The following is a 27,738-nucleotide window of genomic DNA, read 5'->3' on the forward strand; positions in this document are numbered from 1 at the left end:
GGAGTAATTCCACGGGAATAATCCTCTACTCTCTTTTGATTTCCTGGGAATCCAATATAAATATTTTCCCTTAAACATATTTATATTTTTAATATATTCCTTCTTTTTTTTTTTTTTATTGCACAGTAATTTTACTTTTGGGCAAGCTAAGCACTGGATGTGGAAAAGTGGAGCACAGACCAGTCCCTGTTTTCACTTTTTTTCTGTTCTCTGTCCTTTGTGCAATTGCTTTTAAACCCAAGAAGTACCTAATTTAAGTATCCTTTCTATTTAAACAAGTGTCAATGGTGTTATGTGCATTAAAACATTCTCTAGGCGCTCTTTCTCTTTGAAGCAGTCCCTCTTCTGCCTAAGCAGTAGTTAGTAATTTTTCTCGTTATAAAGCAATAATGTTTATGTGGAATGTTGCCATGCTTTTTTTGTAAATAGTCTTGTAAACCTAAAGGCTGAAATAGCCTTCCCAAGCACATACCGGCTTCGTTTTCACCGCTGTCAGTCTGAGTGATATTTTAATTTTTTCTGCCCCTAAAACTACTTCAGTCCCATAACTGATAGATAAATGAGAGAATCCCCAGGAAATGCTGCAGAATATGTTTCTGTTTGCCAGCACGATAAATGCAGAAGCTAATAAATGTCCTCTTACATCAGGAGGAGGCGTATAATGAGTAAATGATGGGAAAAGGAATTTGGGAAATAAATGATCAATCCAATTTAAGTTGACAAACAATTTCTTAATAACTTGGCCTTCGGTGGGAGAGAGGGCTCTGTTCAGCCCAGAGGAGCTGCTGAAATGCCGCGCCAGAGATAAAACGGGCCCTTTACCTCTGGCACCTGACGGATTTTGTGAGGCAGTTTTAGGTTCCCTGAACTGCTGCGATTCAGACCCAGCTTTTTTTCCTGCGAGGTTTTGATGGTTCGCCGTTTTTGTGTGTGTGCACGTAGGGAAAAGGGCCATTGGATTTAATCCTCGTTTCTCACCTCGTTTGAGGGAGGGGGTTCTCCCCTTTTGCTCTCGTGAGACACCCCCCCTGCAGTGCTGCGTTCAGCTCTGGAGTCCCCAACACAAGAAGGACATGGAGCTGCTGGAGCGGGTCCAGAGGAGGGCCACGGAGATGATCCAAGGCCTGGAGCACCTCTGCTCTGGAGACAGGCTGAGAGACTTGGGGTTGTTCAGCCTGGAGAAGGGAAGGCTCTGGGGAGACCTTCCAACAGCCTTCCAGTACCTAAAGGGGTCCTACAAGAAAGCTGGAGAGGGACTTCTGACAATGACATGTAGTGATAGGACACGGGGCAATGGCTTTAAACTGAAAGAGGGTGGAATTCAATCAGATCTAAGGAAGAACTTCTCTGTGAGGGTGGTGAAACACTCAACCAGGTTGCCCAGAGGAGTTGTGGATGCCCCATCCCTGGAGTTGTTCAAGGCCAGGTTGGATGGGGCTTTGGGCAACCTGGTGTAGTGGAAGGTGTCCCTGCCCACGACAGGGGGGTTGGAAATAGATGATCTTTAAGGTCTTTTCCAACCCAAACCATTCTATAGTTCTGTTTCTATAGAGTAAGCACAGAGAATGCTGGGTTTCGGAAAAGGTTTGTGTAAAGGACACGGTTCACACCCTGCTTGAAGAAATCAGTGCTCTGTAATATGTCCTACTATAGGCATATCGTCTTTCTCACCTCATTTTATTGTCCTCTTCATGTGTAAGAGATCACGTCCTGCCCAGGAGCGGTTGTGTCTATTCTTGACATCAGGAGAGTCTGGCCACAGTAAAAGTTGAACCAAAATCTTAGGATGTGACCACATTTTTAGTGCACTGCAAACAGAAGAGGGAAGACAGATGTACCATATTTTGCATGACTTTAGTTGTGGCATGGATCTCGGCTTCAGCCAGGCCTTGACACAGAAGGAGTGAAAGGTTGAATAAAGTTTTTTCTGTATTGCATGACCTGTGAAACTCCCAAGAAAGTAAAATACTTGCTTCAAAGGTGGCAGAAGGAACTCAAATTCAAGATGACCAGGTAGGTTGAAGGAAGAAAACTGGGGAAAATAGGAAAGGAGCAAATCAGGATAATGGACTTGATGACAAGCCGAGTGACAGCTTCTTTTCAGCCAAGTTTTTCCTTTGAAGAGAGCAAAAGCAATTTGTCGTGGGCATTACCCAGATTCCTTTAAAATCCCTGACTCCCCATTCCTTCAAAAGGGATGAAATAGATGGCGTTGACTTTCTCTATTTCTGAGATCCTTCCTGGAATAACAACCTGTCATTTTTACACTAATATTTCCAAAGTGAAGGATTCTTTTCTCGATTTCTGTTTTAGCTGTTTTTCAGGCCGTTTTGGGGTTCTGTGTCTGATAACCCGCTTGGGATGAAATAGGTCTGGTTGAGCTGTGATGGGGCTCGTTGCTCTTGGAGTTTTTAATTGGGATATCGACCCAGCTCGGTAAAAGTCGTAGTGAACCATCAGTAGCTGGGAGAGGGGACACAAAAGATAATGCCAGGCTGGTGGCATGTTCAGCTCTCAGTAAGGGTGTCAGAGAGAATTGAAAGTGCCCCCATCTTAGGCTTTTCGAACTGAAACGCATTGTACCTGAAAGCAGCGACTTTTCAATATGTTTCTATTCACATGCATATTTCTCCGCCTCAAAAGGCCTTTCCTTTTGAAATATGGGAAGATAATCATGTGTTTGAAATGAGTAGATACTCTCCTGCCACTTTTGAAATCTTTATTTTTTTTTTTTTTTTCCTGCGTGTCAGAGAGTTTAACCGTTTGCATTACCGTGGGCCATAATCACGCAGGAATATGTATTTATGCAGACTAAAACACAAAACCAGAGCTGCGGTAATTAGGAAGCAAATTCAAATGAACCATAGCAGAGGAGTTCAGACATATGTCTTGATTCTCAGAGAAGAATTATCATTTTTTGAGATGTCTTATTACCTTAGTAACATTTCAGTGTTTTCCATATCTGGTACCACTGTAATCCAGATAGAGATTTATTTTTTTCCTGCAACAAAACTTATTGCTTGTTTCTCTCTCTATTTCTCTAACATAAAGCCCAAAGAAGATATTCCTTGTTCCCAATAGACTGCGACAGTAATACAGAATATTTCTTGGTGTTTGCTACCATATGTGTTTTTAAAAGCATCGCAGATAATTGTTGCTGCGTGCCAGCTCACGTGCCTGCTCACGCCAAGCTTGCTGCTAATTTCAGTAGTTCAGCCTCGCTAGCCTACAGTTTTTGAAGGTAAAAGCATGGTAGTGCTTGGCAGGGGTTAACATGATTTAAACCATAATTACTGCTTTCTACAGGGACAAATACTTGCATTTTCACTCATGTTCTAGAAAGCACCTGTATTTTTGGAATAAATGGCAGTTTTGATTCGAGTAACGAGTAAATATTTGAACAGAAATTCTGTTTGGTAATCCTGTTTCTGTTTCGTGCCTTGGAAAATTCACCATTTTTTCATAGCCTCAGTTTCTCCAAGCAGGGGAAGAACAATACAATCATCAAAATATCATAGTGAGAGTGAAATCTCTGATAAATTCTATAGAAGGAGGTACCACACAATTTATTGAGTGGAGCTGTTGGAGCGGGTCCAGAGGAGGCCATGAATATGATCCGAGGGCTGGAGCACCTCTGCTATGGAGACAGGCTGAGAGAGTTGGGGCTGTTCAGCCTGGAGAAGAGAAGGCTCCGAGGAGACCTTCCAGCAGCCTTCCAGTACCTAAAGGGGCTACAAGAAAACTGGAGAGGGGCTTTGGACAAAGACATGGAGTGATTAGACAAGGGACAATGGATTTAAACTAAAGGGGAGAGATTTCGATTGGATCTAAGGAAGAAAGTTTTTACATTGAGGGTGGTGAGGCACTGGCACAGGTGGCCCGGAGAAGTTGTGGATGCCCCATCCCTGGCAGTGTTCAAGGCCAGGTTGGATGGGGCTTTGGGCAACCTGGTGTAGTGGAGGGTGTCCCTGCCCATGGCAGGGGGGTTGGAACTGGATGATCTTTGAAGTCCCTTGCAACCCAAACCATTCTATGATTCTGTGATTTTATCATCTAGAGAAGTTAAGTGAATTAAAATATGTGGTCTTTTGTGTTAACCATTTTATTCAGCAAATGTCTACAAATTAGAAGGCATGATTTTAGAATCATAGAGTCATTTTAAGTTACTGCTCATTCATGTTTTGCTTATTTTGTGTAACAGGCTTTTAAAGCATGCATCATAATTGCATTTTTGAACAGATTTGGGTTTTAAGATAGCGAATTCTTATTTTTCCTATCAGGTGGCTATAGTGTTGCACGTGCATTGCTGTTTAGTGCATTGAAACAACGTAGTGCATGTCACAAAAGTGTTTATTAAAGTCTGCTCTGGATTGTTGCAAATGATGTCTCATGCATTATTTTTCAGCAAACCCTTCTTTGTGCGATTTACAGTGGAGTTAGGTGCTGGGTGTCCGCATGGCTTTTGTGATTACAATAGTAATACGGAGATTTTCACTTTTTCCTTCTCCCCACCTCCCACTGGGTTTCAGTTGCACAAGCTTTGTATTCAGCAGGTAAGGTTTGAAGTGAACACAACATGCCAAATTGATCTTTTTTAGAAGCTATGTATTGTTCACTAAAGCATAAAAATAAAAGAAAAGGTGGTTTGGAATAAGGGAACAGCTACAGTCTTAAGTTAGGACTCCAGGAGCTCCTTTTTCAGGGGGTGCCATTTCTACCTTGTGTGTCAAGCATTCAGGAGCTATCTGTCCTTATGCCAGACACCTTATAGAATTATAGAATGGTTTGGATTGGAAGGGACCTTCAAGATCATCTAGTTCCAACCCCCCTGCCATGGGCAGGGACACCTTCCACTACACCAAGTTGCTCAAAGCCTCATCCAACCTGGCCTTGAACACTTCCAGGGATGGGGCAGCCACAACTTCTCTGGGCAACCTGTGCCAGTGCCTCAGCACCCTCAGAATGAAGAATTTCTTCCTTAGATCTAATCTTAATCTCCCCTCTTTGAGTTTAAAGCCATTGCCCCTTGTCCTATCACTACCTGCCCTTGTCAGAAGTCCCTCTCCAGCTTTCTTGTGGGCCCCCTTGAAGTACTGGAAGGTTGCTGGAAGATCTCCCCGGAACAGCCTCAACTCTCTCAGCCTGTCTGCGTAGGAGAGGTGCTTCAGCCCTTGCATCATCTTTGTGGCCCTCCTCTGGACTCACTCCAGCAGGTCCATAATATATGCTATTGTTTCATATAGTTTCCTGTAGTTGAAGCTGTTCAGTTTGGTGTGTTTATAAGAAAAACTGTTGAACTGTTCTGGACGCAGAAGTTGAATGTACATTGAGTTTGCTGATGATACTAAACTAGAAGGAGTTGTGGACTCCCTCACGGTAGAGAGGCCTTACCAAGAGACCTAGATAGACTAGAGAGCTTGACAGTCACCAACCGTGTGAAATTTAACAAGAGTAAGTGCTGGATTCTCCACCTTGGATGGGGTAATCTTGGTTATATGTACAAAATAGGGGATGAGAGTCTGGAGAGAAGCCCTACAGAGAGAGATCTGGGGGTTTGGGTTGAGGGAAAGTTGAGTATGAGACAACCGTGTCCTGGGGTGCATCAAACACACCGCAGCTAGCCCATCGAGGGAGGTGATTGTCCTGCTCTACACTGGTGCAGCTCCACCTCTGGTGCTGTGCGCCTCAGTATAAGAAGGACATCAAGCTATTAGAGTGTGTCCGGAGGATGGTGACCAAGATGGTGTAAGATCTCGAGGGCAAGACTTAAAAGGAGCAGCTGAGGTCACTTGGTTTGTTCAGGTTGGAGAGGAGAAGACTGGGTGATGACCTTATCCCTGAGGGATGACTTCATCACAGTCTGCAGCTTCCTCAAGGTGGGCAGTGGAGGGCGAGTTGCTGATCTCTCTCTGGTGACCGGCGATAGGACACAAGGAAAAGCTGCATCAGGGGAAGCTCAGATTGGACTTTAGAAAGTGATTCTTCACTGAGAGGGTGGTCGATCAGTGGAACGGGCTCCTCAGGGAAGTGATCACGGCACCAAGCCTGTTGAAGAAGCATCTGGATGATGCTCTTGGTCATATGATTTAGTTTTAGTTTTTTAGTTTCTCCCCTGTGGAGAGCAGGGAGTTGGACTCGAGGGTCCCTATGAGTCTCTTCCAACTTAAGATAGTCTATGATCCTATGGTATCCTTGCTGTCGTGTCCCCTTTAGTTCCAGTGAACAGGGACATTATTTTTTTGACTTTACCAAATAAAGCGTTGCCAGCGTAACGTGCCTCTTGAAACGAATGCAGACCCCACTGTGTTCATTACCCATTTCAAACAGCTTTCATGATCTTCCCTCCTTCTTAAGAATTTACTGCTGCTGCTGTCACTTAATTTTTTGAAACTTTCTGTAATTATATGTTTAAAATAACGTGGGGAATGCTGAAGACTCGAGAATCTCTTGTGGCTGAGCAGGCAGTAGTATTTCAGTAGGCTTTCAACCGAGCAAAACAAAATATTGCTGTGTATAGGTAAGATGAGTTATTAGGTAACAGCAGAGGTTGGACTTCCTTTTGTTAGAAAATATGAAGAAGGTTGTTTTTTTTTTTAAAATGCTTTTTCAAAAGCAGAAAATGACCCTTTTAAGTTCAGAAAACTTCAATGAATTTTCTTCTTCGAATTGTTGGCATGAAGTGGCAAGAGTTGGTTTCAGAGACTTGTAAAATCGAAAGAATTTCATAAAAAACCTGAAAAATCTTTACAAGATCTGTGCTTTTTTATTGGAAAATCAAGTGTAGAATGCTACGTGTGTTTGTACCATACTATGTGTGGAATATTTTTGAAGTGCGAGTTTTAAGAGCAATTAACAGAACAAGGATTTATTGACAGCATTTGAGGGGACATGCGATGTCTTTATTTGACTAGTTACTGTAATTAAAATAAATTTTCAGACACATGAACCTATTTTCATGTGACTTTGAGTTTACTGGCAGTATTTTACTTCTCTTCTTGTTTGGGCTTTAAGAAACAGTGTGAAATTGGAGATGAAAGAGTAAATAGAAAGCTTCAGTGTGCAGGTACCATAAACGCAATTCCTGGTGGCATGATCCATAGGACACACGTTTGATACAAATGAGGAATTATCCTTGGAGGGGTTCAAGACTCAACTGGACAAGGTCCTGAGCAACTTAGAATCATAGAATGGTTTGGGTTGGAAGGGACCTCAAAGATCATCCAGTTCCAACCCCCCTGCCATGGGCAGGGACACCCTCCACTACACCAGGTTGCCCAAAGCCTCGTCCAACCTGGCCTTGAACACTTCCAGGGATGGGGCATCCACAGCTTCTCTGGGCAATCTGTTCCAGTGCCTCACCACCCTCAGAGTGAAAAATTTCTTCCTTGGATCTAATCAAAATCTGCCCTCTTTCAGTTTAAATCCATTGCCCCTTGTCCTATCAACTAACTTGGTCTAGTTGGACTTGATTTGAGCCGTGCGCTTGGAATAGGTGACCTCTAAAGTGCCTCCTAAATTATTCCATGCGTTGGCACTATAAAATGAAGCGTGCTGATTCAGAGAATTTACCTTACCACTTGTTACATCTGGAGAATGAATAAATAATTACAGTAGTGCATACAGTATTGCAAAGAGCTACTTTAGTATTCAGTAGGCATACGATGTAGATCCTACAAGGTATTTCTAGATCTCATGATAACAAAATGGATTTTTGGGTTTAAGATCGCTGAGTAAATAAAAGATGTGGGGGCTTTTGTTGAGTAGCTTTGACATTGTGGAGGGAAAAGAGGAGAAAAAATACTGACTATCAAGCGCGTTCTGAATACTCTCATATGTTTTATAGATTATAAGATCTTATGTAGAATAAACTGGAAAAATCGGCTCTTGCAAATACTTCAATATATTTATCAGGTAACTGTGTTAATCAATATGGAGGTGTAATTTATCTAGCTAGACCTGTTGCGGTAAGGAATGAAGGAGAAATACAAATTATTGTGGTTGAGTTTCTGGTATTTTGAAAAGAACTACTGTGTGGAAGTCTTTCTTCAGTTGTTACGTGTTATTGTGCTGTTGTATTGACATAGTACAAGTGTGTAACGGAGTATTTATACATATATATATATATATATAAAAAACAGTGTCGCCTGTGCTAACCTCATGAAGCTCAACAAGGCCAAGTGCAAGGTCCTGCACTTGAGTTAGGGCAGTCCCAAGCACAAGTACAGGCTGGGCAGAGAATGGATTGAGAGCAGCCCTGAGGAGAAGGACTTGGAGGTGTTGGTTGGTGAGAAGCTCAACATGAGCCGGCACCGTGCGCTGGCAGATCGGAAAGCCAACCGTGTCCTGGGCTGCATCCAAAGCAGCGTGGGCAGCAGGGCGAGGGAGGGGATTCTGCCCCTCTGCTCTTGTGAGACCCGCCCTGGGATACTGTATTCAGCTCTGGGGTCCCCAACACAAGAAGGACATGGAAGTGTTGGAGCACGTCCAGAGGAGGCCACGAAGATGATCCGAGGGCTGGAGCACCTCTGCTGTGGAGACAGGCTGAGAGAGTTGGGACTGTTCAGCCTGGAGAAGAGAAGGCTCCGGGATGATCTTATTGCAGCCTTCCAGTACCTAAACGGTCTACAGGAAAGCTGGAGAGGGGCTTTTTCCAAGGGCATGTAGTGACAGAACAAGGGGCAATGGCTTTAAACTGAAAGAGGGGAGATTTCGATTAGATCTAAGGAAGAAATTTTTTACAATGAGGGTGGTGAGGCACTGGAACAGGTTGCCCAGAGGAGTTGTAGATGCCCCATCCCTGGAAGTGTTCAAGGCCAGGTTGGATGAGGCTTTGGGCAACCTGGTGTAGTGGAGGGTTTTCTCTGCCCATGGCAGGGGGGGTGGAACTGGATGATCTTTGAGGTCCCTTCCAACCCAAACCATTCTATGATTCTATATGTTGGACAGAACATACAGTAATACCTGTGGGATGGTTGAAAGGCTGAATAACGACTCTGGCTTCAAAGATGCACTGAGCACTGCAGGAGGGAGAATTGAAATGGATAGAAGGAATAAACAGAACCTGCAAAAAATGCAGGAAATAGAAGCCCAGTAAATAGTGGAAATCATCTTTAGAGGTCACAAAACATAGGTTTACATTATGAATGTTTTTAGAGGTCTGCGTTTGAATTATTTGGCCTGGCGTATCATGCACCTGTAGGAATTTTGTGGCCTGTTGCCTTGTTATTTGAGAGCAACAGAACCACATTTTTAACTTGCAAAGCAATATATTTCGTGCTAATGATTACACTGTGGCGTGCTGAGACACTTAATCGGTTTCTTTTTCGTAGGTCCTGGATGTTTTATTTAGCAGGTTTTTGAGTGGGAAAGCCACCTGCCTTACTTTTGGCTACATTTCTTTCAGAAGGCTGTTTCTGAGCAGAATGGGTCTGCTGGGATAAACTGTTGTAAGAGCATCGAAAATTCTCACATTAGTTTGATTTAAACATGCTCGGAGCTCGTTTCGTTTCTTGCTTCACTAAATATGAGCATAGTTCTTCAGTCTAGACTGAGTGTAAAACGTAATTTTCTTGGATTCAGGTACTTATCAGTCATCCAAACAAATACCCTCAGCCTTCTTGTTGTATCAGTCCTAATATTTCCTCAGTTCTTGCACATGGTGTTCAAAGCAGCTGCAAGAGACCATCCTTAAATTAATTTAGCCACTTCATAATCACCAAAACCTGTTACTGGTACGTGGTTTTTTACACGGTTGCTTACGTCTTGTTGTACAGCATCAGCTGTCAGTCAGTTGATATTTCGTGATTGAAAGACTTTCTACCTTGATATCTTGTAGGTAGTTTGACGTGGATCATGAACCTCGCACAGTGAAAAGATGGTCTCTTCATAGTCACTTCCTCTTTACTGACCTGCTGATCCTGACATCATCAAAATTTTTTCACCTTACAGTGATGTAAACAGCCAGATACCAACATTTAGAACGTTTTTGCCAACGCTATCCAAAAATGTTTGTTGGTCTCAACAAATGCAAATATTAAAAGTGGTCCTGAATGATAAGCTCATCCTATTCAGATACTGCAGCTTGCAGTTCATAGAATCATAGAGTAATAGAGTGGTGTGGGTTGGAAGGGACCTTCAAGATCATCTAGTTCCAATCTCCCTGCCATGGGCAGGGACACCTTCCACTACACCAGGTTGCTCAAAGCCTCATCCGAACTGACCTTGAACAGTTGCGGGAATGAGGCAGCCACAACTTCTCTGGGCAACCTGTTCCACTGCGTCACCACCCTCAATGTAAAAAATTTCTTCCTTGGATCTAATCTAAATCTCCCCTCTTTCAGTTTAAAGCCATTGCCCCTTGTCCTATCACTACATGCCCTTGTCAAAAGTCCCTCTCCAGCTTTCTTGTAGCCCCTTTAGGAACTGGAAGGCTGCTAGAAGGTCTCTCCGGAGCCTTCTCATCTCGAGGCTGACCAACCCCAACTCTCACAGGCTGTCTTCATAGGAGAGATGCTCCAGCCCTCAGGTCATCTTCATGGCCCTCATCTGGACTCACTGCAAAGGAGGGCCACGATACAAACTCCATGATATGAGGGCTTTGGTAGTATCAATCGAACTTGTTCTTCAGTCTCAGTGTAGTATTGGTGTTGGCTGTACTGAGACAGTTACCTGAGAAAGTTACCACAACCTGATAAAAGTTCAGAAGAACAAAGAGAAAACTTCTAGAAGCTGTGAAATAGGGACAGGAACAAGCCTGTGAAGATGACACTGTTGCTACTAGGGCTGTTGACTTGAGAGACACAGAGTATTTTAGAATTTCTTTCAAGAACTTTGTTCTCAATTTCTTGGGGGTTGGCACATGAGTATTATTTGTGGCAGCGTTGTGCTTTTCAAAAAAATGGTAATCTTGCACTCATTATGCCCTTAGGCAACCAATCTCACTGAGCGGTGATAGTGCTAGATCTAATAAACAAAGCTAAATTCAGCTACTTTCCATTTATTTGAAAGAAGATATAGCTGATCTGTGATTCTTTATGTTGGGCTTCTGCCACAAGACGAATTTCACATACAGCTGCAGAGCAGATTGCACATCTACAAGCCAAAACAGATTTTCCTTCTGATATCAGATATGTCACTGACTGTAAGCGTGCATATTCGTAGAATTATTTGGACTGGAAGAGGTCTTGGGAGGTCCAACCTCCTGCTCAAAGCAGGATCAGCACTGAGTCAGGTGAGGTTGTTCCAGGCTTTCACCTATTGGATCTTTAAAAACCTCCAAGACTGGAGATAGCGCAGTCCCTTGAGGTCCCTCTCCCCCTGCTTGATTATCCTTGGAGGGAAATATTTTTCCTTATATCTCTTTGGAGCCTCTTTTGTTTTGATTTACAACCATTGCCTCTTCTTCTCCCACTGTGCACATAAGTAAAGAGCTTCTCTCCATCTTGATAACCTTCTCTTAGGACGTTTGAAGCTGCTGTTAGGTCCTCCTAGATCTTCTTCTCCTCCAGGCTAAACAAGTCATGTTCCCTGGGCCTCTCCCCATAAAGTATATTCCCTCAATTTGGTTTCATCTGCAAACTTGGGAAGTATGCAGTCCCTCTCTGGGTCATTAGTGAAGATGTTATCAAACAGGGAAGGCTGTGGTATAGACCCCTGAGGAGCTCTATGTGTAGGTGGCCTCCAAGTAGAGCCTGATGATCTAGCCAAATTTTCACCCATAATTTGCAGAAGCAATTTTCTCTTATTCTTACAACCACTTCAATGAGATATCTGTCTGCCTTGGAAACCTGACCAAAAATGGGTTTGAAACCGGTGGTATTCGAAGTGATTTTCCCAGACCATTCCTTTGCAGAGCACGAGCAACACCATCTTAAAATGATGGCTGCTGTAGTCCGTAGAAGAGCTACCTTGAACTCAGAGCTGTCTGTTACAAGTTTGCAACAGCATCTTTGTGAAGAAGCTCCAATTGTCTCTCCTTGAGACTTTGTAAAAGTTATTCATGCAGCAGATGAGCTACAACTACGCATGAACATAACAGAAGACTTAAGCTAAGTTGACTTTGTGCTGCTGCAGCAAAAATAGATTTTTTTTTCCTTACTAAGCAGATATATATAGCCATCTACATTGAAATAAAATATTGGAGTATCCTTGTAACCTACGGACAGGCATCCAATGCTCGTTCTGATCCGGGTTTGCTCATAGTTCCCTATGGTGTGGCTTTTGCTATGTTTAAGTGGCCTGTTTGACTGGTATTTAAAAATTGATTCCATAAAGACAACCACCAACAGGAATTTTCAGTTGTTTATGGATGTGCTATTCCTAGTGCCACAGTCCATACCTGATGCCAGTAGGAGAAGGGATTCCTCAACATTTAGAATCATAGAGTCACAGAATGGTTTGGGTTGGAAGGGACCTCAGAGATCATCCAGTTCCAACACCCCTGCCATGGGCAGGGAAACCCTCCACTACACCAGGTTGCCCAAAGCCTCATTCAACCTGGCCTTGAACACTTCCAGGGATGGGGCATCCACAACTTCTCTGGGCAACCTGTGCCAGTGCCTCAGCACCCTCACAGTGAAAAATTTCTTCCTTAGATCTAATCAAAATCTCCCCTCTTTCAGTTTAAAGCCATTGCCCTTGTTCTGTCACTACACACCCGATTTCTTGGGCATCACCCCTGGCAGCAGCAATACCCGTTCCTATGTCTCAATGCCAGCATTTGGCAACTTGCCACGTTCATAGGCCATTTTGGGGGAGAAAGTCTGCTTTAGGACGTGGAGAAGTAATACCTATTGGTACCTTAGGGAGACTGTAATTTATAATGTGTAGCACTGAAAGGGGTGAGACTGAGAAGGAAAGTTGTAAATAGGAATCATTTGGATGAGACATCTTGTCATCAGCAGGAGCCGTAAATACAGTTGTGCATTTACACGTGCATCTCCAAGATTGAGAACATTTGTATTAAAGACTGTACTACAATTACATGCAGATTAGCTGCTTGGCTGAATAGCTGTAAGAACTTTGAATAGATTTGTCCTTTTCCACAAAGGTTTTCATTTTCTTTGGCAGCTCTGAGTGTTAACAAATTAGAGATCAATGTTCTACTAAGGCAGAAAAGTGAAGCGGAGCATGTCTTGGGAGAAACTTTAGAGACATAAATAGTTGCAGTTAAAGGTATTTGTTAGTGGTGCCTGAAAAACAGAATTGGAAATTCAAAAGAAAAGGTCAAAGAATATGCTCTTTTCCCCATTTTCTGCTGATAAATGAGTTAAGTATTTTGCCCCACTCGCTGCACACTGAGTGTGCGCTCTTAGGCAAACACACGTGTCGTGAAATCAAACAAATGATGTTGGGAAGTGAATTGTCTTCTGGCAGAACATCTGCCAAGATGCAGCATGTTTCTCCTTTGTTTCCTTTGTCTGAGTAGGTCGTACTACTGTCTCTTTCTCAGGCATCTTCAGTTCTGTTTTGGGTACCTGTTGGCCTTTTCATCCTCTGTAGAAACTGTCCAAAGTCCTCCCTTCAGTCCCTCATAGTTCAGACATCTGTTCTTTCAGAGGAGCACTCTGGTCCAGAGCCAATTTCTTCCGGGATGTAACGGGGAGACGAGGTTTTATAAAGGCTTGGGAGTAAAGGGCAGAAGTGTAGCTTTCAGCAAACGCCACCAAAATCCTCAAAATTACTCTTAGCCTTAACTTCCGTACCATCCAGATGTCCTCTATAGGCTTAGTCCAGGATCCCAGACTGTGACCTTGGTTTCTTTTGAATTCTGTGGCTTCTCTTTCAGTTTGTCTTCTCTCTCCCTGACTTGCAGCTACTTTTCCCCCTTCTTGCACGTAAAAATGCCTCCTTTGCTGTGAAAGCACATCCCCACATCCATCCGTGCATCTTTTGTCTCTGGGTTGTCCTGAACGCACTTGTTCTGTGATTGAGGTCTCTCGTCAAGGGGTCTCTTGGGTGCTTCTCTGCAGGTTACCTGTATGCTGCAGTTGAGAACTGGAAAGCTGGTTTGTTCTGGGCAGCAGCTGTTCTTTTATGGAAAGATGCTTCATTTTCATAAAAGCAAAATGCCATATTATTTTCAGCCCTGTGACAGGTAGAGAGAACTTTCTGGCCCATCCAGTGAGTTCTTGCCTGGAGAAGAGAAGGCTCCAGGGAGACCTTCTAGCAGCCTTCCAGTTCCTAAAGGGGCTACAGGAAAGCTGGAGAGGGGCTTTTGACAAGGGCATGTAGTGACAGGACAAGGGGCAATGGTTTTAAACTGAAAGAGGGCAGATTTAGCTTAGATCTAAGGAAGAAATTTTTCACTGTGAGGGTGGTGAGGCACTGGCACAGGTTGCCCAGAGAAGTTGTGGCTGCCCCATCCCTGGAAGTGTTCAAGGCCAGGTTGGATGAGGCTTTGGGCAACCTGGTGTAGTGGAGAGTGTCCCTGCCCATGGCAGGGGGGTTGGAACTGGGTGATCTTTGAGGTCTCTTCCAACCCTAACCATTCTATGATTCTATGATTCTTACCTTCTGATGAAGGCAAAATAATATTGAAAGCGATCAGTCCCCTCATTCAAAAGGGAGTTCATCATAGCTTGTGAAAACCCCAACAAGAGCAGAAGTCATAAGCTGTACATAGGTTCCCTGAACGCGGGGTTGGACACCCTTCGTGTCATCTCTGAGGCTGAAAACCACAACAGTTGGCTGAATAGTGCAGCTGGGCCAAATGAGGGAAGTCATAACTTGTATAAATAAAAACCTATCTAAACATTTGAGCAAATGCCTGATCTGATGACATTTCAGAAGAAATTACTTCATTCATATATCATTTTAATAGCATTTGAGGTAGAATAAAGATGCAGTATTGCTCGGGAAACTGCATGATGTTGTACGCTTGGTTTTCCGTCGCTTATTAAAATCAATTCAGAGACAAATAGAGGTTTTTAATTCAAATAAAGATGCCATAGAAATGGTCTTGTATTTATAAAGATGTGATTTAATATAATTTGGAGCTGAGATGTATGCACACTACAGTAGGTAGTCTTACTCTTTTTTCCCCTAATTCCTCCTCTTCTTGCTCACTTGTTGCTTTTAATGGCATGGATCAGGCATGACCGGGTGTTTCAAGGATGTTTCTTCTAACAGTTGATCTTACCTTTTCCTTTATAATCCACACAGTCTAGAGTTTGTGAAACAGTAGGGCATGATCTAGTGATCATACTCCTTTCACGGTGTGTCCCCCGATACCCAAACCACCCTCCTTCATGGTTTTCCTTTGCACAGCTGCTGTAATAGGTCTCTTTGGACAGCGGTGGCCGTGCCTGGCTTCATGTCCCTGCTTTGCAGCACTGGAACAGAATGAGGACTGTGTCAATCTTGAGGTTGGATTCAAATCTGTGAAGCAACTTTATAGGCTTAAGAGCTATTCCTTCCTTCAGGCTTTGGAAATTTTCTCTTTTAAAGCCGTAAAGATCTCAGGCTGCATGTCAACAGGAAGAATAAAACAAAATGCTTCATATTATCCACAAATGGGTTTGTAAAAGATACTGAGATGAAATGGCCAGAAATTCAATTAAGGGATAAAAGAAAGCTTGACTTCAGCAGAAATGGATTAAAAAGAGGCAAAGAAAACTTTCCAATTTGCCATTCAAGGGACATGATAATCTTTGCCTGCCGATGCTTTGAGTCCTTCTGTGGGAGAGGATGATAAGGAAAAAGATGTCTTTAAATTAAAAATTCTCTCCTGGTTCTCAAAGGTGCCAAGCAGCCCAAGCTCTTCGTTCCTTTGGTGGGTGGAGCAGGTGCTGAGCTGCTCTGAAGTCAAGCTGTGCTCATTTTTTGTCTTTCACAGCACTAACTTGAAGCAAAGGCGAGATTTGTCTCTTTTGTACGGAAGTCACCTCTTTTTCTTTGTCAAATAAAGTGTTAACTGCATAACTATTAAATTAAAAAAAATACCCGCCACACTTAGGCAGGTTGCATGAGCGTTACTCTTATGTTGAATCTGTTCAGGGCTTTAAGGGCTTAAAGAGAAATTTCAGTGCCAAAAAGAAGTCGTGGTATGTCTGCAGTAAAAACAGTTTCAGCACACCTGTAGTAAAATAGTGCGTATAGGTGATGTATCGTAGTGAAATTAAATGAGGGCTCTCAAGTTCTCCTGGTTCTTTTGATAACCTTTTATCAGCATGGATGACACAAGATCTTTCAGAACTTTATCTGGCTGAAAATCTGAAGATTTTCAGGAGAGAGTGAAACATGCGCTTCTGCTTTGAGGTCCCACATGCAGACAAACCAGCTGACCTTCAGAGGTTCTGTAGGAATTTATTTTCTTGCACAGACCTTTGAAATCAGAGCTGTCTAGAAAAATAATTCTTCTCTTATTCCCCCACAATATGTTCTTTGAGAAGACTTCCTCTCCTACTTTTGTTCGGGGAAGATTATTTTGAGGTGCAAACATGCTGAAAATCCTCCTGCCTGTGGTCAGATCTCATTTTTCTCTACTTGAGTTACAGCATTATTTCTACTTGCTGTGGCTCTCTGTATTTATCAGGGGAAATTGGATAGATTTACAATTAAAATTCATGTCTTCTTTTCTTTAGCTTCTCTTCCACAATGCCAGCCTACGCTTCTCTCTGTTCCCTTTTTCGAAAGTAGCTCTTAAAAAAGCCCTTCTTCCCCAAGAGCGACACATCCCGATCTTTCTTTTCAAAGAAGGATGCTAAGTGAAAGGCATAGAAAATACTATGTCCCACACGACATCCTCATCTCTAAACTGGAAAGACGTGGTTTTGATGGATGGACCATTCAGTGGATAAGGAATTGGCTGGATGGTTGCACTCAAAGAGTTGTGGTCAACGGTTCAATGTCCACGTGGAGGCCAGTGATGAGTGGTGTTCCTCAGGGGTCGGTACTGGGACCAGTGCTATTTAACATCTTTATTGGAGACATGGACAGTGGGATCGAGCGCACCCTCAGCAAGTTTGCAGATGACACCAAGTTGTGTGGTGTTGTGGACATGCTGGAGGGAAGGGATGCCATCCAGAGGGACCTTGACAGGCTGGAGAGATGGGCCTGTGAGAACCTCATGAAGTTCAACAAGGCCAAGTGCAAGGTCCTGCACGTGGGTCGGGGCAATCCCATGCACAAGTACAGGCTGGGCAGAGAATGGATTGAGAGCAGCCCTGAGGAAAAGGACTTGGGAGTGCTGGTGGATGAGAAGCTCAACATGAGCCGGCAATGTGCGCTGGCAGCCCAGAAAGCCAACCGTGTCCTGGGCTGTATCAAAAAGAATGTGGGCAGCAGGTCGAGGGAAGTGATTCTGCCCCTCTGCTCTGCTCTCCTGAGACCCCACCTGGAATACTGCATTCAGCTCTGGAGTCCCCAACACAAGAAGGACATGGAGCTCCTGGAACAAGTCCAGAGGAGGCCACGAAAATGATCCGAGGGCTGGAGCACCTCTCCTATGAAGACAGGCTGAGAGAGTTGGGGTTGTTCAGCCTGGAGAAGAGAAGGCTCTAGGGAGACCTTCTAGCAGCCTTCCAGTACCTAAAGGGGGCCTACAAGAAAGCTGGAGAGGGACTTTTTACAAGGGTGTGTAGTGACAGGACAAGGGGCAATGGATTTAAACTGAAAGAGGGCAGATTTAGGTTAGATATAAGAAAGAAATTTTTTACTCCGAGGGTGGTGAGGCACTGGAACAGGTTGCCCAGAGAAGTTGTGGCTGCTCCATCCCTGGCAGTGTTCAAGGCCAGGTTGGACGAGGCTTTGGGCAACCTGGTGTAGTGGAGGGTGTCCCTGCCCATGGCAGGGGTGTTGGAACTAGATGATCTTGAAGGTCCCTTCCAACCCAAACCATTCTATGATTCTATGATTCTACTACTTGTCCCTCGATTTAGTTCCATCCTATGTGTTGGTTTTGGGCCATAAACACTCAAGTAAGTAACTTAACGTGTGGTGGTCCTATTTAGGTCAATTAGGTTAAAGTCACACATGAAATTAGTCACTTGCCTAAACGTTTTTGCAGGTTTTTCAACAAAACTCCTTGTAATGGCTCATTGCCTGTTTGGTAACTAACACAAAGTTACAGTATTTTTAAAAAAAAATATTAATGGGTAATTTTGGAACTGCATTGTTAAGAGTTTTCTTTAAGGAAGCTAAAATTGGGCAGAGTTTGGATGCTTTTGGATGATTTGCCATTCCTGGAAATAAATGCCCTAATTCCTTTGGAAGGTAATTAAGGCTAAAGTTATTTATGCATGGAAAAACTAATGATCACAAGTACCTTTTGTGCTCCATAAGAGTTAGGTAAGTCACGATGTCTTACAATCCTTAGCTTTTTCTGGCATTTTGTGTGTTGGAAATAGGACTCTCAATGATTATGTCACTTATTGGCTGTATTCAGCTTTTGAAACCTGACATGCTGGGTTCACCCCTGCTAACAATCATGGTGCAGTTTGGGGAAATCCAGTATGACTGGATTGTGTCGTTATATGTGCTGGAGGATGGCCCAGTATCACCATGTACCTGTTCTGCTCTTTATCCTACACGTGTGCTGTTAATACTTGCCAGAGTTCTGAGATGGGTGAGCATTTGGTGTGGTCAAGTACCTCAATTTTTAGTTTAAAAGTGGACAGTATATCTTCAGTTGAGCAGATGACACATGAGGAACATGCAAACAAATGGGTTAATTTCCCCCAGCTTTAGCAGTCTTAAATCACCTTAAATCACCAAAAATCACCTATTTTGACTTGGTTATTCAGGCCCCCATTGAGTTGGCAGTGATAGAGTAATTCATGTTGTTCTGAATACTCGGGGAGATGGGTTGTGATTCTGGAGCACACCTCAGTGATCAGTTTTGACCGGATGCTTGACTTTGAAGATGCTATGATTTAGTCACCAATTTGCCACTTTACTTTGATATTGAAGTCAAGAAACATGCCCACATGGTGCAAGAACTCTGTAAGAGATACAGAAATAGCATCTTCTACATAATCTGGGGTGATGATTAATTACCATAACCCTGACACTTCTGTTCCCTCTGGGAAGTTCCCGGCATCTTTCATAACATGCTTCCTGCACTGTCATACTTCTTGCAACAAAGGAGACCATAAAGGTCTGCAGAAAACCATCTTTTTGTTATACAGCAACAGAGAGGACTTTAAAGAGATGAAGATGGCTCTGTAACTGGAGACCGTTTCATAATGCATGTGCCCAAGAGACCCAAATCAAAGATACAAGGGAACTTAGTTGTAGTATTTGCTACCATTTGAATGACATAGTTAAAAGAATCCTAGGAATATATAGAAAGTATGTATATGTGGGATGTAATAAATATAGCTGAGCTTTGTATGTCCACGCACGCAGTGCTTGATGCAGAATGGTAGGTAGTATTGCATTTCCGTTCCCTTCCCTCTGTCCTCCCCACTTGTGTGTACTTTGGGGAGAAAACAGCTGAATTTGGAGTATCTACTGGAACTCGTGAAGATCCACAGGCTGATCCAGAGCTACTCTCTGATTGTTTGCCACTGCTGCTAAATTGAGAATTAGACCATAGGTTTTTTCCTCCACTTTTTGTTGAACAGTACATGAATGTACAGAGTATATAGACATGTGGAGCATGTCCAGAGGAGGCCACAAAGATGATGCAAGGGCTGGAGCACCTCTCCTGTGAAGACAGGCTGAGAGAGTTGGGGCTGTTCAGCCTGGAGAAGAGAAGGCTCTAGGGAGACCTTCTAGCAGCCTTCCAGTTCCTAAAGGGGCTACAGGAAAGCTGGAGAGGAGCTTTTGACAAGGGCATGTAGTGACAGGACAAGAGGCGATGGCTTTAAACTGAAAGAGGGGAGATTAAGGAAGAAATTTTTCACTCTGAGGGTGGTGAGGCACTGGCACAGGTTGCCCAGAGAAGTTGTGGCTGCCCCATCCCTGGAAGTGTTCAAGGCCAGGTTGGATGAGGCTTTGGGCAACCTGTTGTAGTGGAGGGTGTCCCTGCCCATGGCAGGGGAGTTGGAACTAGATGATCTTTGAGGTCCCTTCCAACCCAAACCATTCTATGATTCTGTGATTCTATATATGTATTTATCTGAAGACTGAGGAAATTATTTATGTTAACAGTGCTGTCTTATAGCGCCATTTTTTTCTGTATTTAGAGAAATGATCACTGTACTCTTATCTTGAGGATTAGGGAGGACTTCTAAAATGAAACTTCATCTCTGGATTATAGAGAGTATATCTCTCAAAGAGAACCTGAATGAATTTCAAAGGAAAAGCTGATCCAAGAAACACAGCATTCTTTATCTAAGATAACAAATGATTTCTTGATAGCTTGAGTTTACTGGAGGATTAAAACTTCTTGGCATATATTGCAGCTCAGTTGATCACTTGAACTGCAATTAAAAAGTAGAACAAGTCCACTCAGAATATTGTTTTTGTGTCAGAAATGCTCCTTCATGCTTGAAAATGATAAAAAATTGCAATCGATCCTTACAACTGTTGTGTTCATTTTTATTGATCAGGCAAAAGAAAGATAAATCGCAGCCCAAATAAGATTATGGTAAATGTTAGCATCGTAGGGGACTGCGGGATGATGGAGAGCTATTCATCATCTCAAACGGTGACCTGTCCGCGCTCGCGCCGCCGTCAGGCTGCTGTCTAATCGCATACCTATTGATTTCATCTAGGTCCAAGGAACCTGGATGGGGCTGTCATTGGGCAGCTGAGATTGCTAAATGCAAGGGGGTCACTGGTGTGAGGAGGATTTCATTTTCATTTTCTTACTGGCCAACGATGATTTATGAAAAAATAAATGACCCCCAAGGCACATGCGTGGAAACCTTGATTCCAGTACAAATGAATTATTAGGTCTGAATCGCAGAAGCAAGGGTGCAGTAGACCACCGTGCTCTTTGTGATCTGTGCATGACCTTTGACTGCAGTAGATGTTACACAATTTGTTCTAATTTGCAGTAAAATATTAGACTTGCAATACAATTTTACCCGTGTCCGGAGCTGGTATTCTTTTCAGTGATTCCTGAACATTTCAAGATTATAATTCACAAGGAAGAACCTCAGAAGATGAGAACCTCGAATGGGAAGGAAAAATACTTTTTCCTTTTAGTTTTATAGACAGCACTGCCTCTTTTGGAGTTTCCATCAAGTGGTTTTGCCGTACTGGGCTATTTTACCTGTGTTCCTCTTTATATAATATATTATATTATATATAAGCACAGATGAATGTTGCTTAGGACATGTTTACTAACCCAATGATCAAGGAGACTCTATCATCTCAGAATTTTACAAAAGTGCAATGTCTGTAGTTACAGAGGGATTTAATTTTTTTTTTCTCTAACAATATTTTAGGCATATTGCTTTTTCATAAATCAATGTCTTAAAAAAAAAAAAACCACCAAACCTGCTTACTTTACCCAAAATAAAATTGGAATGACTCTTTCTATGGACTGCATTGTGCCATTCATGTGTGTTGTTTTAAGGATGGAAAATCAAAGTCGTGGCATGAACAACCTTAAACCATGTTAATGGGTAGATTGTTAAAATACGGATTCAAAGTGGTTTTTGTTTAATCATGCAGTGTGTGATTGTAAGAGTTTTGTTGCCATGTTAACATGACTCCCTGGGATGCCAGATGACTCAAGAGCTGCAAAGCTACGCAAGAGTCCTTGCAAAATGCCAGAAAAAAAAACCCTTTCTACATCTCCATGACCTGTTTGCCCCACCATTCAGAGAAAAATGGGTTTAGAGAACTTTTGAACTGCTTTAACTTTTCTTTATTCCTCCAACTGTGAAGCCAGGTGCCTTAGTTATTACATCTTGAGTCCAACTGTGCTCAGGCTGTAAAAACCTCTTTAAAAATACCAAGTATGTGTTATCTAGACATGAAGCATCGCAACATTATAGTGATTTGTCTTTGAATATTCTACGTCCCACTGAGAAACTTTGCCATTTTTCAGTATAGGAAAGTTCTGTTGCTTGATGATTCAATCTTGTCTTGCCTGCATTTTGGAAATTAATGATTTGGTGCAACAGAGTGAAAGGCATTCCTGGGTATAAGGGAGATAAAAATATGTTCTGAAGCTGCCTGATTTTAAAAATTAAAATTAGCAACGGATTGAAGTGACCTGGAAATTTGGAATATCGAAATAACTCGCTGAGAGAGGCGTTATCAAGGCAAAGAGCAAAAGAGAAAGGCACTAGTTAGTTAATTTATTGAGCAACTTTGAAGTTTGACTCGAGGATCACCTGAAAACAAGATGGGGATGTATGTGTAAGTAACACAAACAGGGACATGCAAAGAAGTAAGGACTCGGTAATTTGATTTTTTTTTTTTTTCTTATGGAGAAGCTTCAAAGACTTCAACAGCAGCTAGTGCTAAATTTGGAATTTTTACCCCATGTTTCTTTACAGTTTCCTCCCTGAGAGGAGGTGGATCTCTTTTGCATAACCTTCCAGAGCCAAGAGGACACACTTATCTTAAAAAAAAAAACAAACAAAAAGTCATCTCTGAAACTTCATAGAATATCTGATTGGAGGGTTAGGTTTGTTTTGGATTTGGATTTCTTTTGGAGCAACTTAAATGGATAAAAAATTTCCAAATTAGCATTATTTAGTTGATATTAGAATGCATATAAATGATAATATATGAAATTGTGGGTTTTAATTATTTTTTTTTTTTAACTTTCCAGAGTGCCCAGTTCTACAAAGTTACCACGGAGCAATATCAAAAAGCTGCCGATGAAGTGTCAGCTCGGTTCAAGTAAGTCTTTTCTGCTGGCAGCTGGATGAGTTCTTATCCACATTAAAATGCACAATGCTTCCCCTTCCCCCTTTCATAGATCCTATTGAAATAAGAGAATTTTGAAGAATTTGGAAGCCAGTGCATAGTAGCCATAAGCTGCATAGAAATTGGATACGCGGTTAGTAATGTACTAATTAATTTATATTTGATAAGATCCATGAAATATCCTAAAAATATATTCCTTAACATTTTTTCTCTAGTGGAGCACCAAAAATGTAGCTCCAACTTGGCATTACTATAGTATTCATCCTGTGCTTGCGTGATGTGAGAGGAGTTAAATTAGCAACTTCACTTTGCCCTCAACAGTGAAGGTCAAATTAAATAATTTTTATTAGTCCCGAGGATGGTTAAATGAAGATATAGTAATTGATGGATCAAAGTGACTCTGACCCTTAGCCTTGGACTCTTCCCGTTCTGCTGGTTCATCCATTAAGCAGAAGGTTCCATTTATCATTTTAGTAAGGATACAGAGAGAACTTTTTACAACCTTTTGCTCTCAGCAGCAGCCAAGAAAGGCTGTATAAAATGAATTATTCTGTGACGGTTTTTAGATTTGCGGAAGGATTTTCTTTTGGTTTTGGTTTTTGGTGAGCAAGAAGAGAAACGGCCTTTTTGAGCTGCTGACAATGATATAAATAAAGTTCTTCAAGATAAAAATAATTTCATCTCTTAAAATCATGAATTGTTAAATATTCTCTAGTGTATCTATAAAGTACCGGTTAATGGTGCAGAGGATATTGAGGACTGGATTCTTCTGTCCCTTAAACAAGAGGGACAGAATGACCATTGACTCAGGGTCTGATTTAGGCATAATTTGGAGAGTTTCCCATTGTGGATGGGAAGCCTGGTGTGTTCTAATTCATTGTCATAGAATCATAGAATCATAGAATGGTTAGGGCTGGAAGGGACCTTCAAAGGTCATCTAGTCCAACCCCCCTGCAAGGAACAGGGATGTCTCCAACTAGATCAGGTTGCTCAGGGCCTCGTCCAACCTGGCCTTGAACATCTCCAGGGATGGAGCATCCACCACCTCTCTGGGCAACCTGTTCCAGTGTTCTACAACTCTCATGGTAAAAAATTTTTTCCTAATATCCAATCTGAATCTACCTCCCTCTATTTTAAAACCATTACCCCTTGTCCTATCACAACTGGCCCTCCTGAATAGCCTCTCCCCATCTTTCCTGTAGGCCCCCTTGAGGTACTGGAAGACCGCTATAAGGTCACCCCGGAGCCTCCTCTTCTCCAGGCTGAACAGCCCCAACTCTTTCAGCCTGTCCTCATAGGAAAGGTGCTCCAGCCCTCTTATCATCTTCGTGGCCCTCCTCTGGACCCTCTCCAACTGGTCCATGTCATTTTTTCATCCGTGATAAGGTTCCCATGAAGGGGGTATTTCCCTTTCCTTTGTTACAGTGGGGTATTTTCAGGTTTTGAAATCTAATTATTGCCTGATCTGACTTTCATTATTCCAAAACAAACTTTTATTGTGATTTGAAGTAGTTGTTGGTAGGTCTTGGTGATTATTGTGGTCAGAGGTGGGAAATGGGTTTGGGTTTGGGTTTTTGCTCCCTAAGATATAAATTATTTCCTAAGTAAATCAAAAGTTTTTGAGTTCCTTTTTGCACAGATGGAGCTCATAGCTATAGCAGGGGCCAGTCCTTCTCATCAGACAGTATCTAAGAATTTTAAGAAAGCCATTCTGAAGGATGTTTCAGTCTATCTGCATAAACCAAAGAGGATTTAATGAAAAAGGATTTGGAGAGGGAATCAGAGATTCCTCACACTTGATGAGATTGATCTTTTTTTAATTTTCTAGAGGCTGGAAGGTATAAATAGAAATCACCTAGTTGACTAGTCTTTGCCGTAATGCCGTTACTGAAATTGCCGTGCTTTCTTTGCACTTCAAGCCAAATTTTCTGAAAAATTATTTGAAGCTTTTTGATTAGCGGATCCAGTTTTGGTCCGTTGCCTGAAAAAACAAAAAGAAAACATTATGAAAAGAAAAAGATATCTGAAGTATGCACACAAATTGCAGTACATTTGATAAAGTCCATGAAATATCAATATTACTTTATAATTTCAATGTTTTCCTGATGTAAAATCCTTTTAAATGCCGTGTCTTTTTATTGAAGGATCTAAACTCAGCAGAGGTTATTTCATCACTGCCTTTTGTATGTGACTTGATGGACAAATTATGAATGATTTGGTGAAACCTAAAGATGATGCCAGGCATCAGGCACTTCTGTTCGGTTTAATTGCATGTGAGGATTGAGGACAGAGTTTCCAGCAGTGGTGTTGAAAGAGCTGGTTTAATTGGCTGGAAAAGATGAATTAAATAAGGCTGACCTGCTAAATTTTGCTAATGCATAAACCGATGCGCTGCATGTCGGTGTGATTTCGGGTTCTAAGTGCGAGATTAATAGGTCTGATTGTGGTATTGTTACGGAAGAGTCTCACTTTGTTTCAAACACGTCTAGAATTGGTTGCTAAGTTTTGTTGAGATAACTTGTATTTCTTCAACTTTTTAAGCTACGTCTCTGTCAAGAGCAAACAGGACTGGATAATTACTTAAATATTTCCTGGATTTTCCCCTTCCTTCCTCCATTTGGTCCCTGAAATTACATCAGCTGTGGCTTCATCAGTCTTTAGGGATAATTCAGCCCATTAAAAAGGGAAAACTAAATATCTTATATGGACTTGTATCAGAGAACTGGCAGGTCTTCTGTACTTTGTCTTATTGATGCCTGCTTATTACCTTCTCCAGCATTTCCTGGATTACACTGATATTCCAAATGTTCATGATAAATGTTTTATCTTGGCGAGTTCCTGATTCGCATTGATCAAATTCTGAATTATCAAATGGTTCATCTCTTGAAGACACTAATTCACATTGATCAAATCCTAAATGACCAGGTTCAGTCAGTTCCTGCAGTACACAAATTGCATTAAAACAACATTACTGGAGCACGCCGCCTTTTCTAATGCAGGAGTTACGTTACCCACGGCTACATTAGAACCAGAATTATTATATTATGAAGATGTCTCCATCATAACGAGAAGTTTACACAAGAAGAAAAGAATGCGATATTACAGGAAGAGCCAGGCTTTGGGCAAGGATCTGAACTTTAACTAATCAAATTGTACTGTTGTATTGTGGTTTTTCCCCTTAATTTGAAGGGCTGGTAGCGGGACATTTGGCAGCTGCGGTGGTGACATTTTATTCCCCCGTGGTGTCTAGAGCCAAGTAACATCTTGTTTATTCATTTAGGAATAGAGTAAGCGGATAGGGCAAATTCTGTTTAAAATAAATGTTTTTATTTTGTCTTCTGTGGGGTTTGAATCTTGTGGTAGATAATAGACTTCATAGCTGTGCACTAGTGCTTTTTCCAAAATACTTTACCACTCCTCTCCTGCTTCATTGCTCTCTTAGACAACTTGGAGTTGCTTCTTGCTGCTGGTTTCTTGGAAAAAGCATAGTCCCCAGCCGGCCAGACTGATGGAAAAACCAGGTCCTATTTGGGGATCGTCTGTCTGGTTTGGTTTCTGCTGCCCCGGTGGTGTTCGTGTGATGCAAAGCAAGGGTGAGGTTGTCCCCAGTATCTCAATGTGTCACTTCAGTGTCACTTCTAAACTCTTGTGTCTGCAATGAAACCAAATTCTGGATCTTGTGTGTCATGGCACAGGGTTTATATAGAATTATAGAACATTTTGGGTTGGAAGAAACCTTAAAGATCATCCAGTTCCAACCTCCCTGCCATGGTCAGGGACACCCTCCACTACACCAGGTTGCTCAAAGCCTCATCCAACCTGGCCTTGAACACTTCCAGGGATGGGGCAACCACAACTCTTCTGGGCAACCTGTGCTAGTGCCTCACTACCCTTTTGGAGAATTCTTCTAAATCATGGAGGATTCTTTACATCATCTGGAAATTTGAGTGTTTATTCTGAATTACAGATTTTGATAGCTTTTTTCCCTTACTATGAGACTTTTCCTCATGAATCTTGCCATCAGGAGGAATGTCTCTCGGGAACTGGGGAGCTCGTTTGATTAAACACAAAAAGATTTGGGATTTGCTGAGGTGGCTTCACACAGTACAATCTTCACACATTTGATATGTTTTAAAAACAGTTTTACAAACCAAATCAATACGTTTTATGTGATCCTCAATCATTTCCGTTGCTCTGATCGCCGATGGAAGTGAGGGCTCAGCGATAGCCAGGGACCGGCTATTACAACGTTGGAAATGTGTTCAGCAGGGGGGTTTGATTCAGGAGAGAGTCAACGGGAATAAATGACAAAACATCAATATCATTGCCTTCCTTTAATTGGGGACTTCTGCATCATGGAGCTTGGTTTAGTAATGTTTACTGAAAAGAAAATTTAAAGCACAGTTCTGTTTGATGGTTGTCTGTGATTACATAGGAACGTTACGAGTTGTCCCTGTAAGTTGTGTTCCAGCTGATATTCTTTTGGACGGGGAAGTGAAGCTGGGAAAGTTTGTAATGAAGCCACGTGAAGTGAATAACAGTGACACTTCGATCTTCAAATATAATTGTCTCACAAAGCAGTGATGCCAGTTTTCTGGACATGGAAAAAAAATGCAGTACAGAGAGAAAATAAGCTTTTTTAATGACAACATTGGACTGAGACTAGGGAAATTTGGTGTTGAGCAACATGGTTTAGGGACCCTGACAGTGTAGGGTGAATGGTTGGACTCAATGATCTCGAAGGTCTCTTCCAACCAGATGATTCTATGATTCTATGAAATGTGGGTTTGTTTCACTGTTCTGGTTACCCTTCTGATGTTGGGCACATATGGTGACTTTTAAGGGACTAAAATTTATCTCTGAATTAGGAATATTGATAGTTCCTTAATGCAGATGTCTTCAGTAAGTATCATGTTGTACTCACATACCACTGTAACATAGAAATCCATGTTGGAGATAACC

At 42.1% G+C, this 27,738-nt stretch overlaps 1 protein-coding gene across 2 annotated transcripts in view; it reads left to right on the forward strand.

Annotated features, from left to right (window-relative positions):
* The window catches only part of CHCHD3 (coiled-coil-helix-coiled-coil-helix domain containing 3), a 183,426-nt gene that overhangs the window by 127,020 nt on the left and 28,668 nt on the right, over window positions 1–27,738 (forward strand). For both annotated transcript variants that reach the window (XM_086609932.1, XM_086609931.1), the window contains one exon: window positions 22,679–22,749. In XM_086609932.1, the coding sequence (XP_086466058.1) occupies window positions 22,679–22,749 (71 nt within the window). The remainder of the gene's footprint in view (window positions 1–22,678; window positions 22,750–27,738) is intronic.

Source organism: Tauraco erythrolophus, chromosome 4 (genome assembly GCF_009769465.1).
Source record: "Tauraco erythrolophus isolate bTauEry1 chromosome 4, bTauEry1.pri, whole genome shotgun sequence".
NCBI classification, from domain to species: Eukaryota; Metazoa; Chordata; class Aves; order Musophagiformes; family Musophagidae; genus Tauraco; species Tauraco erythrolophus.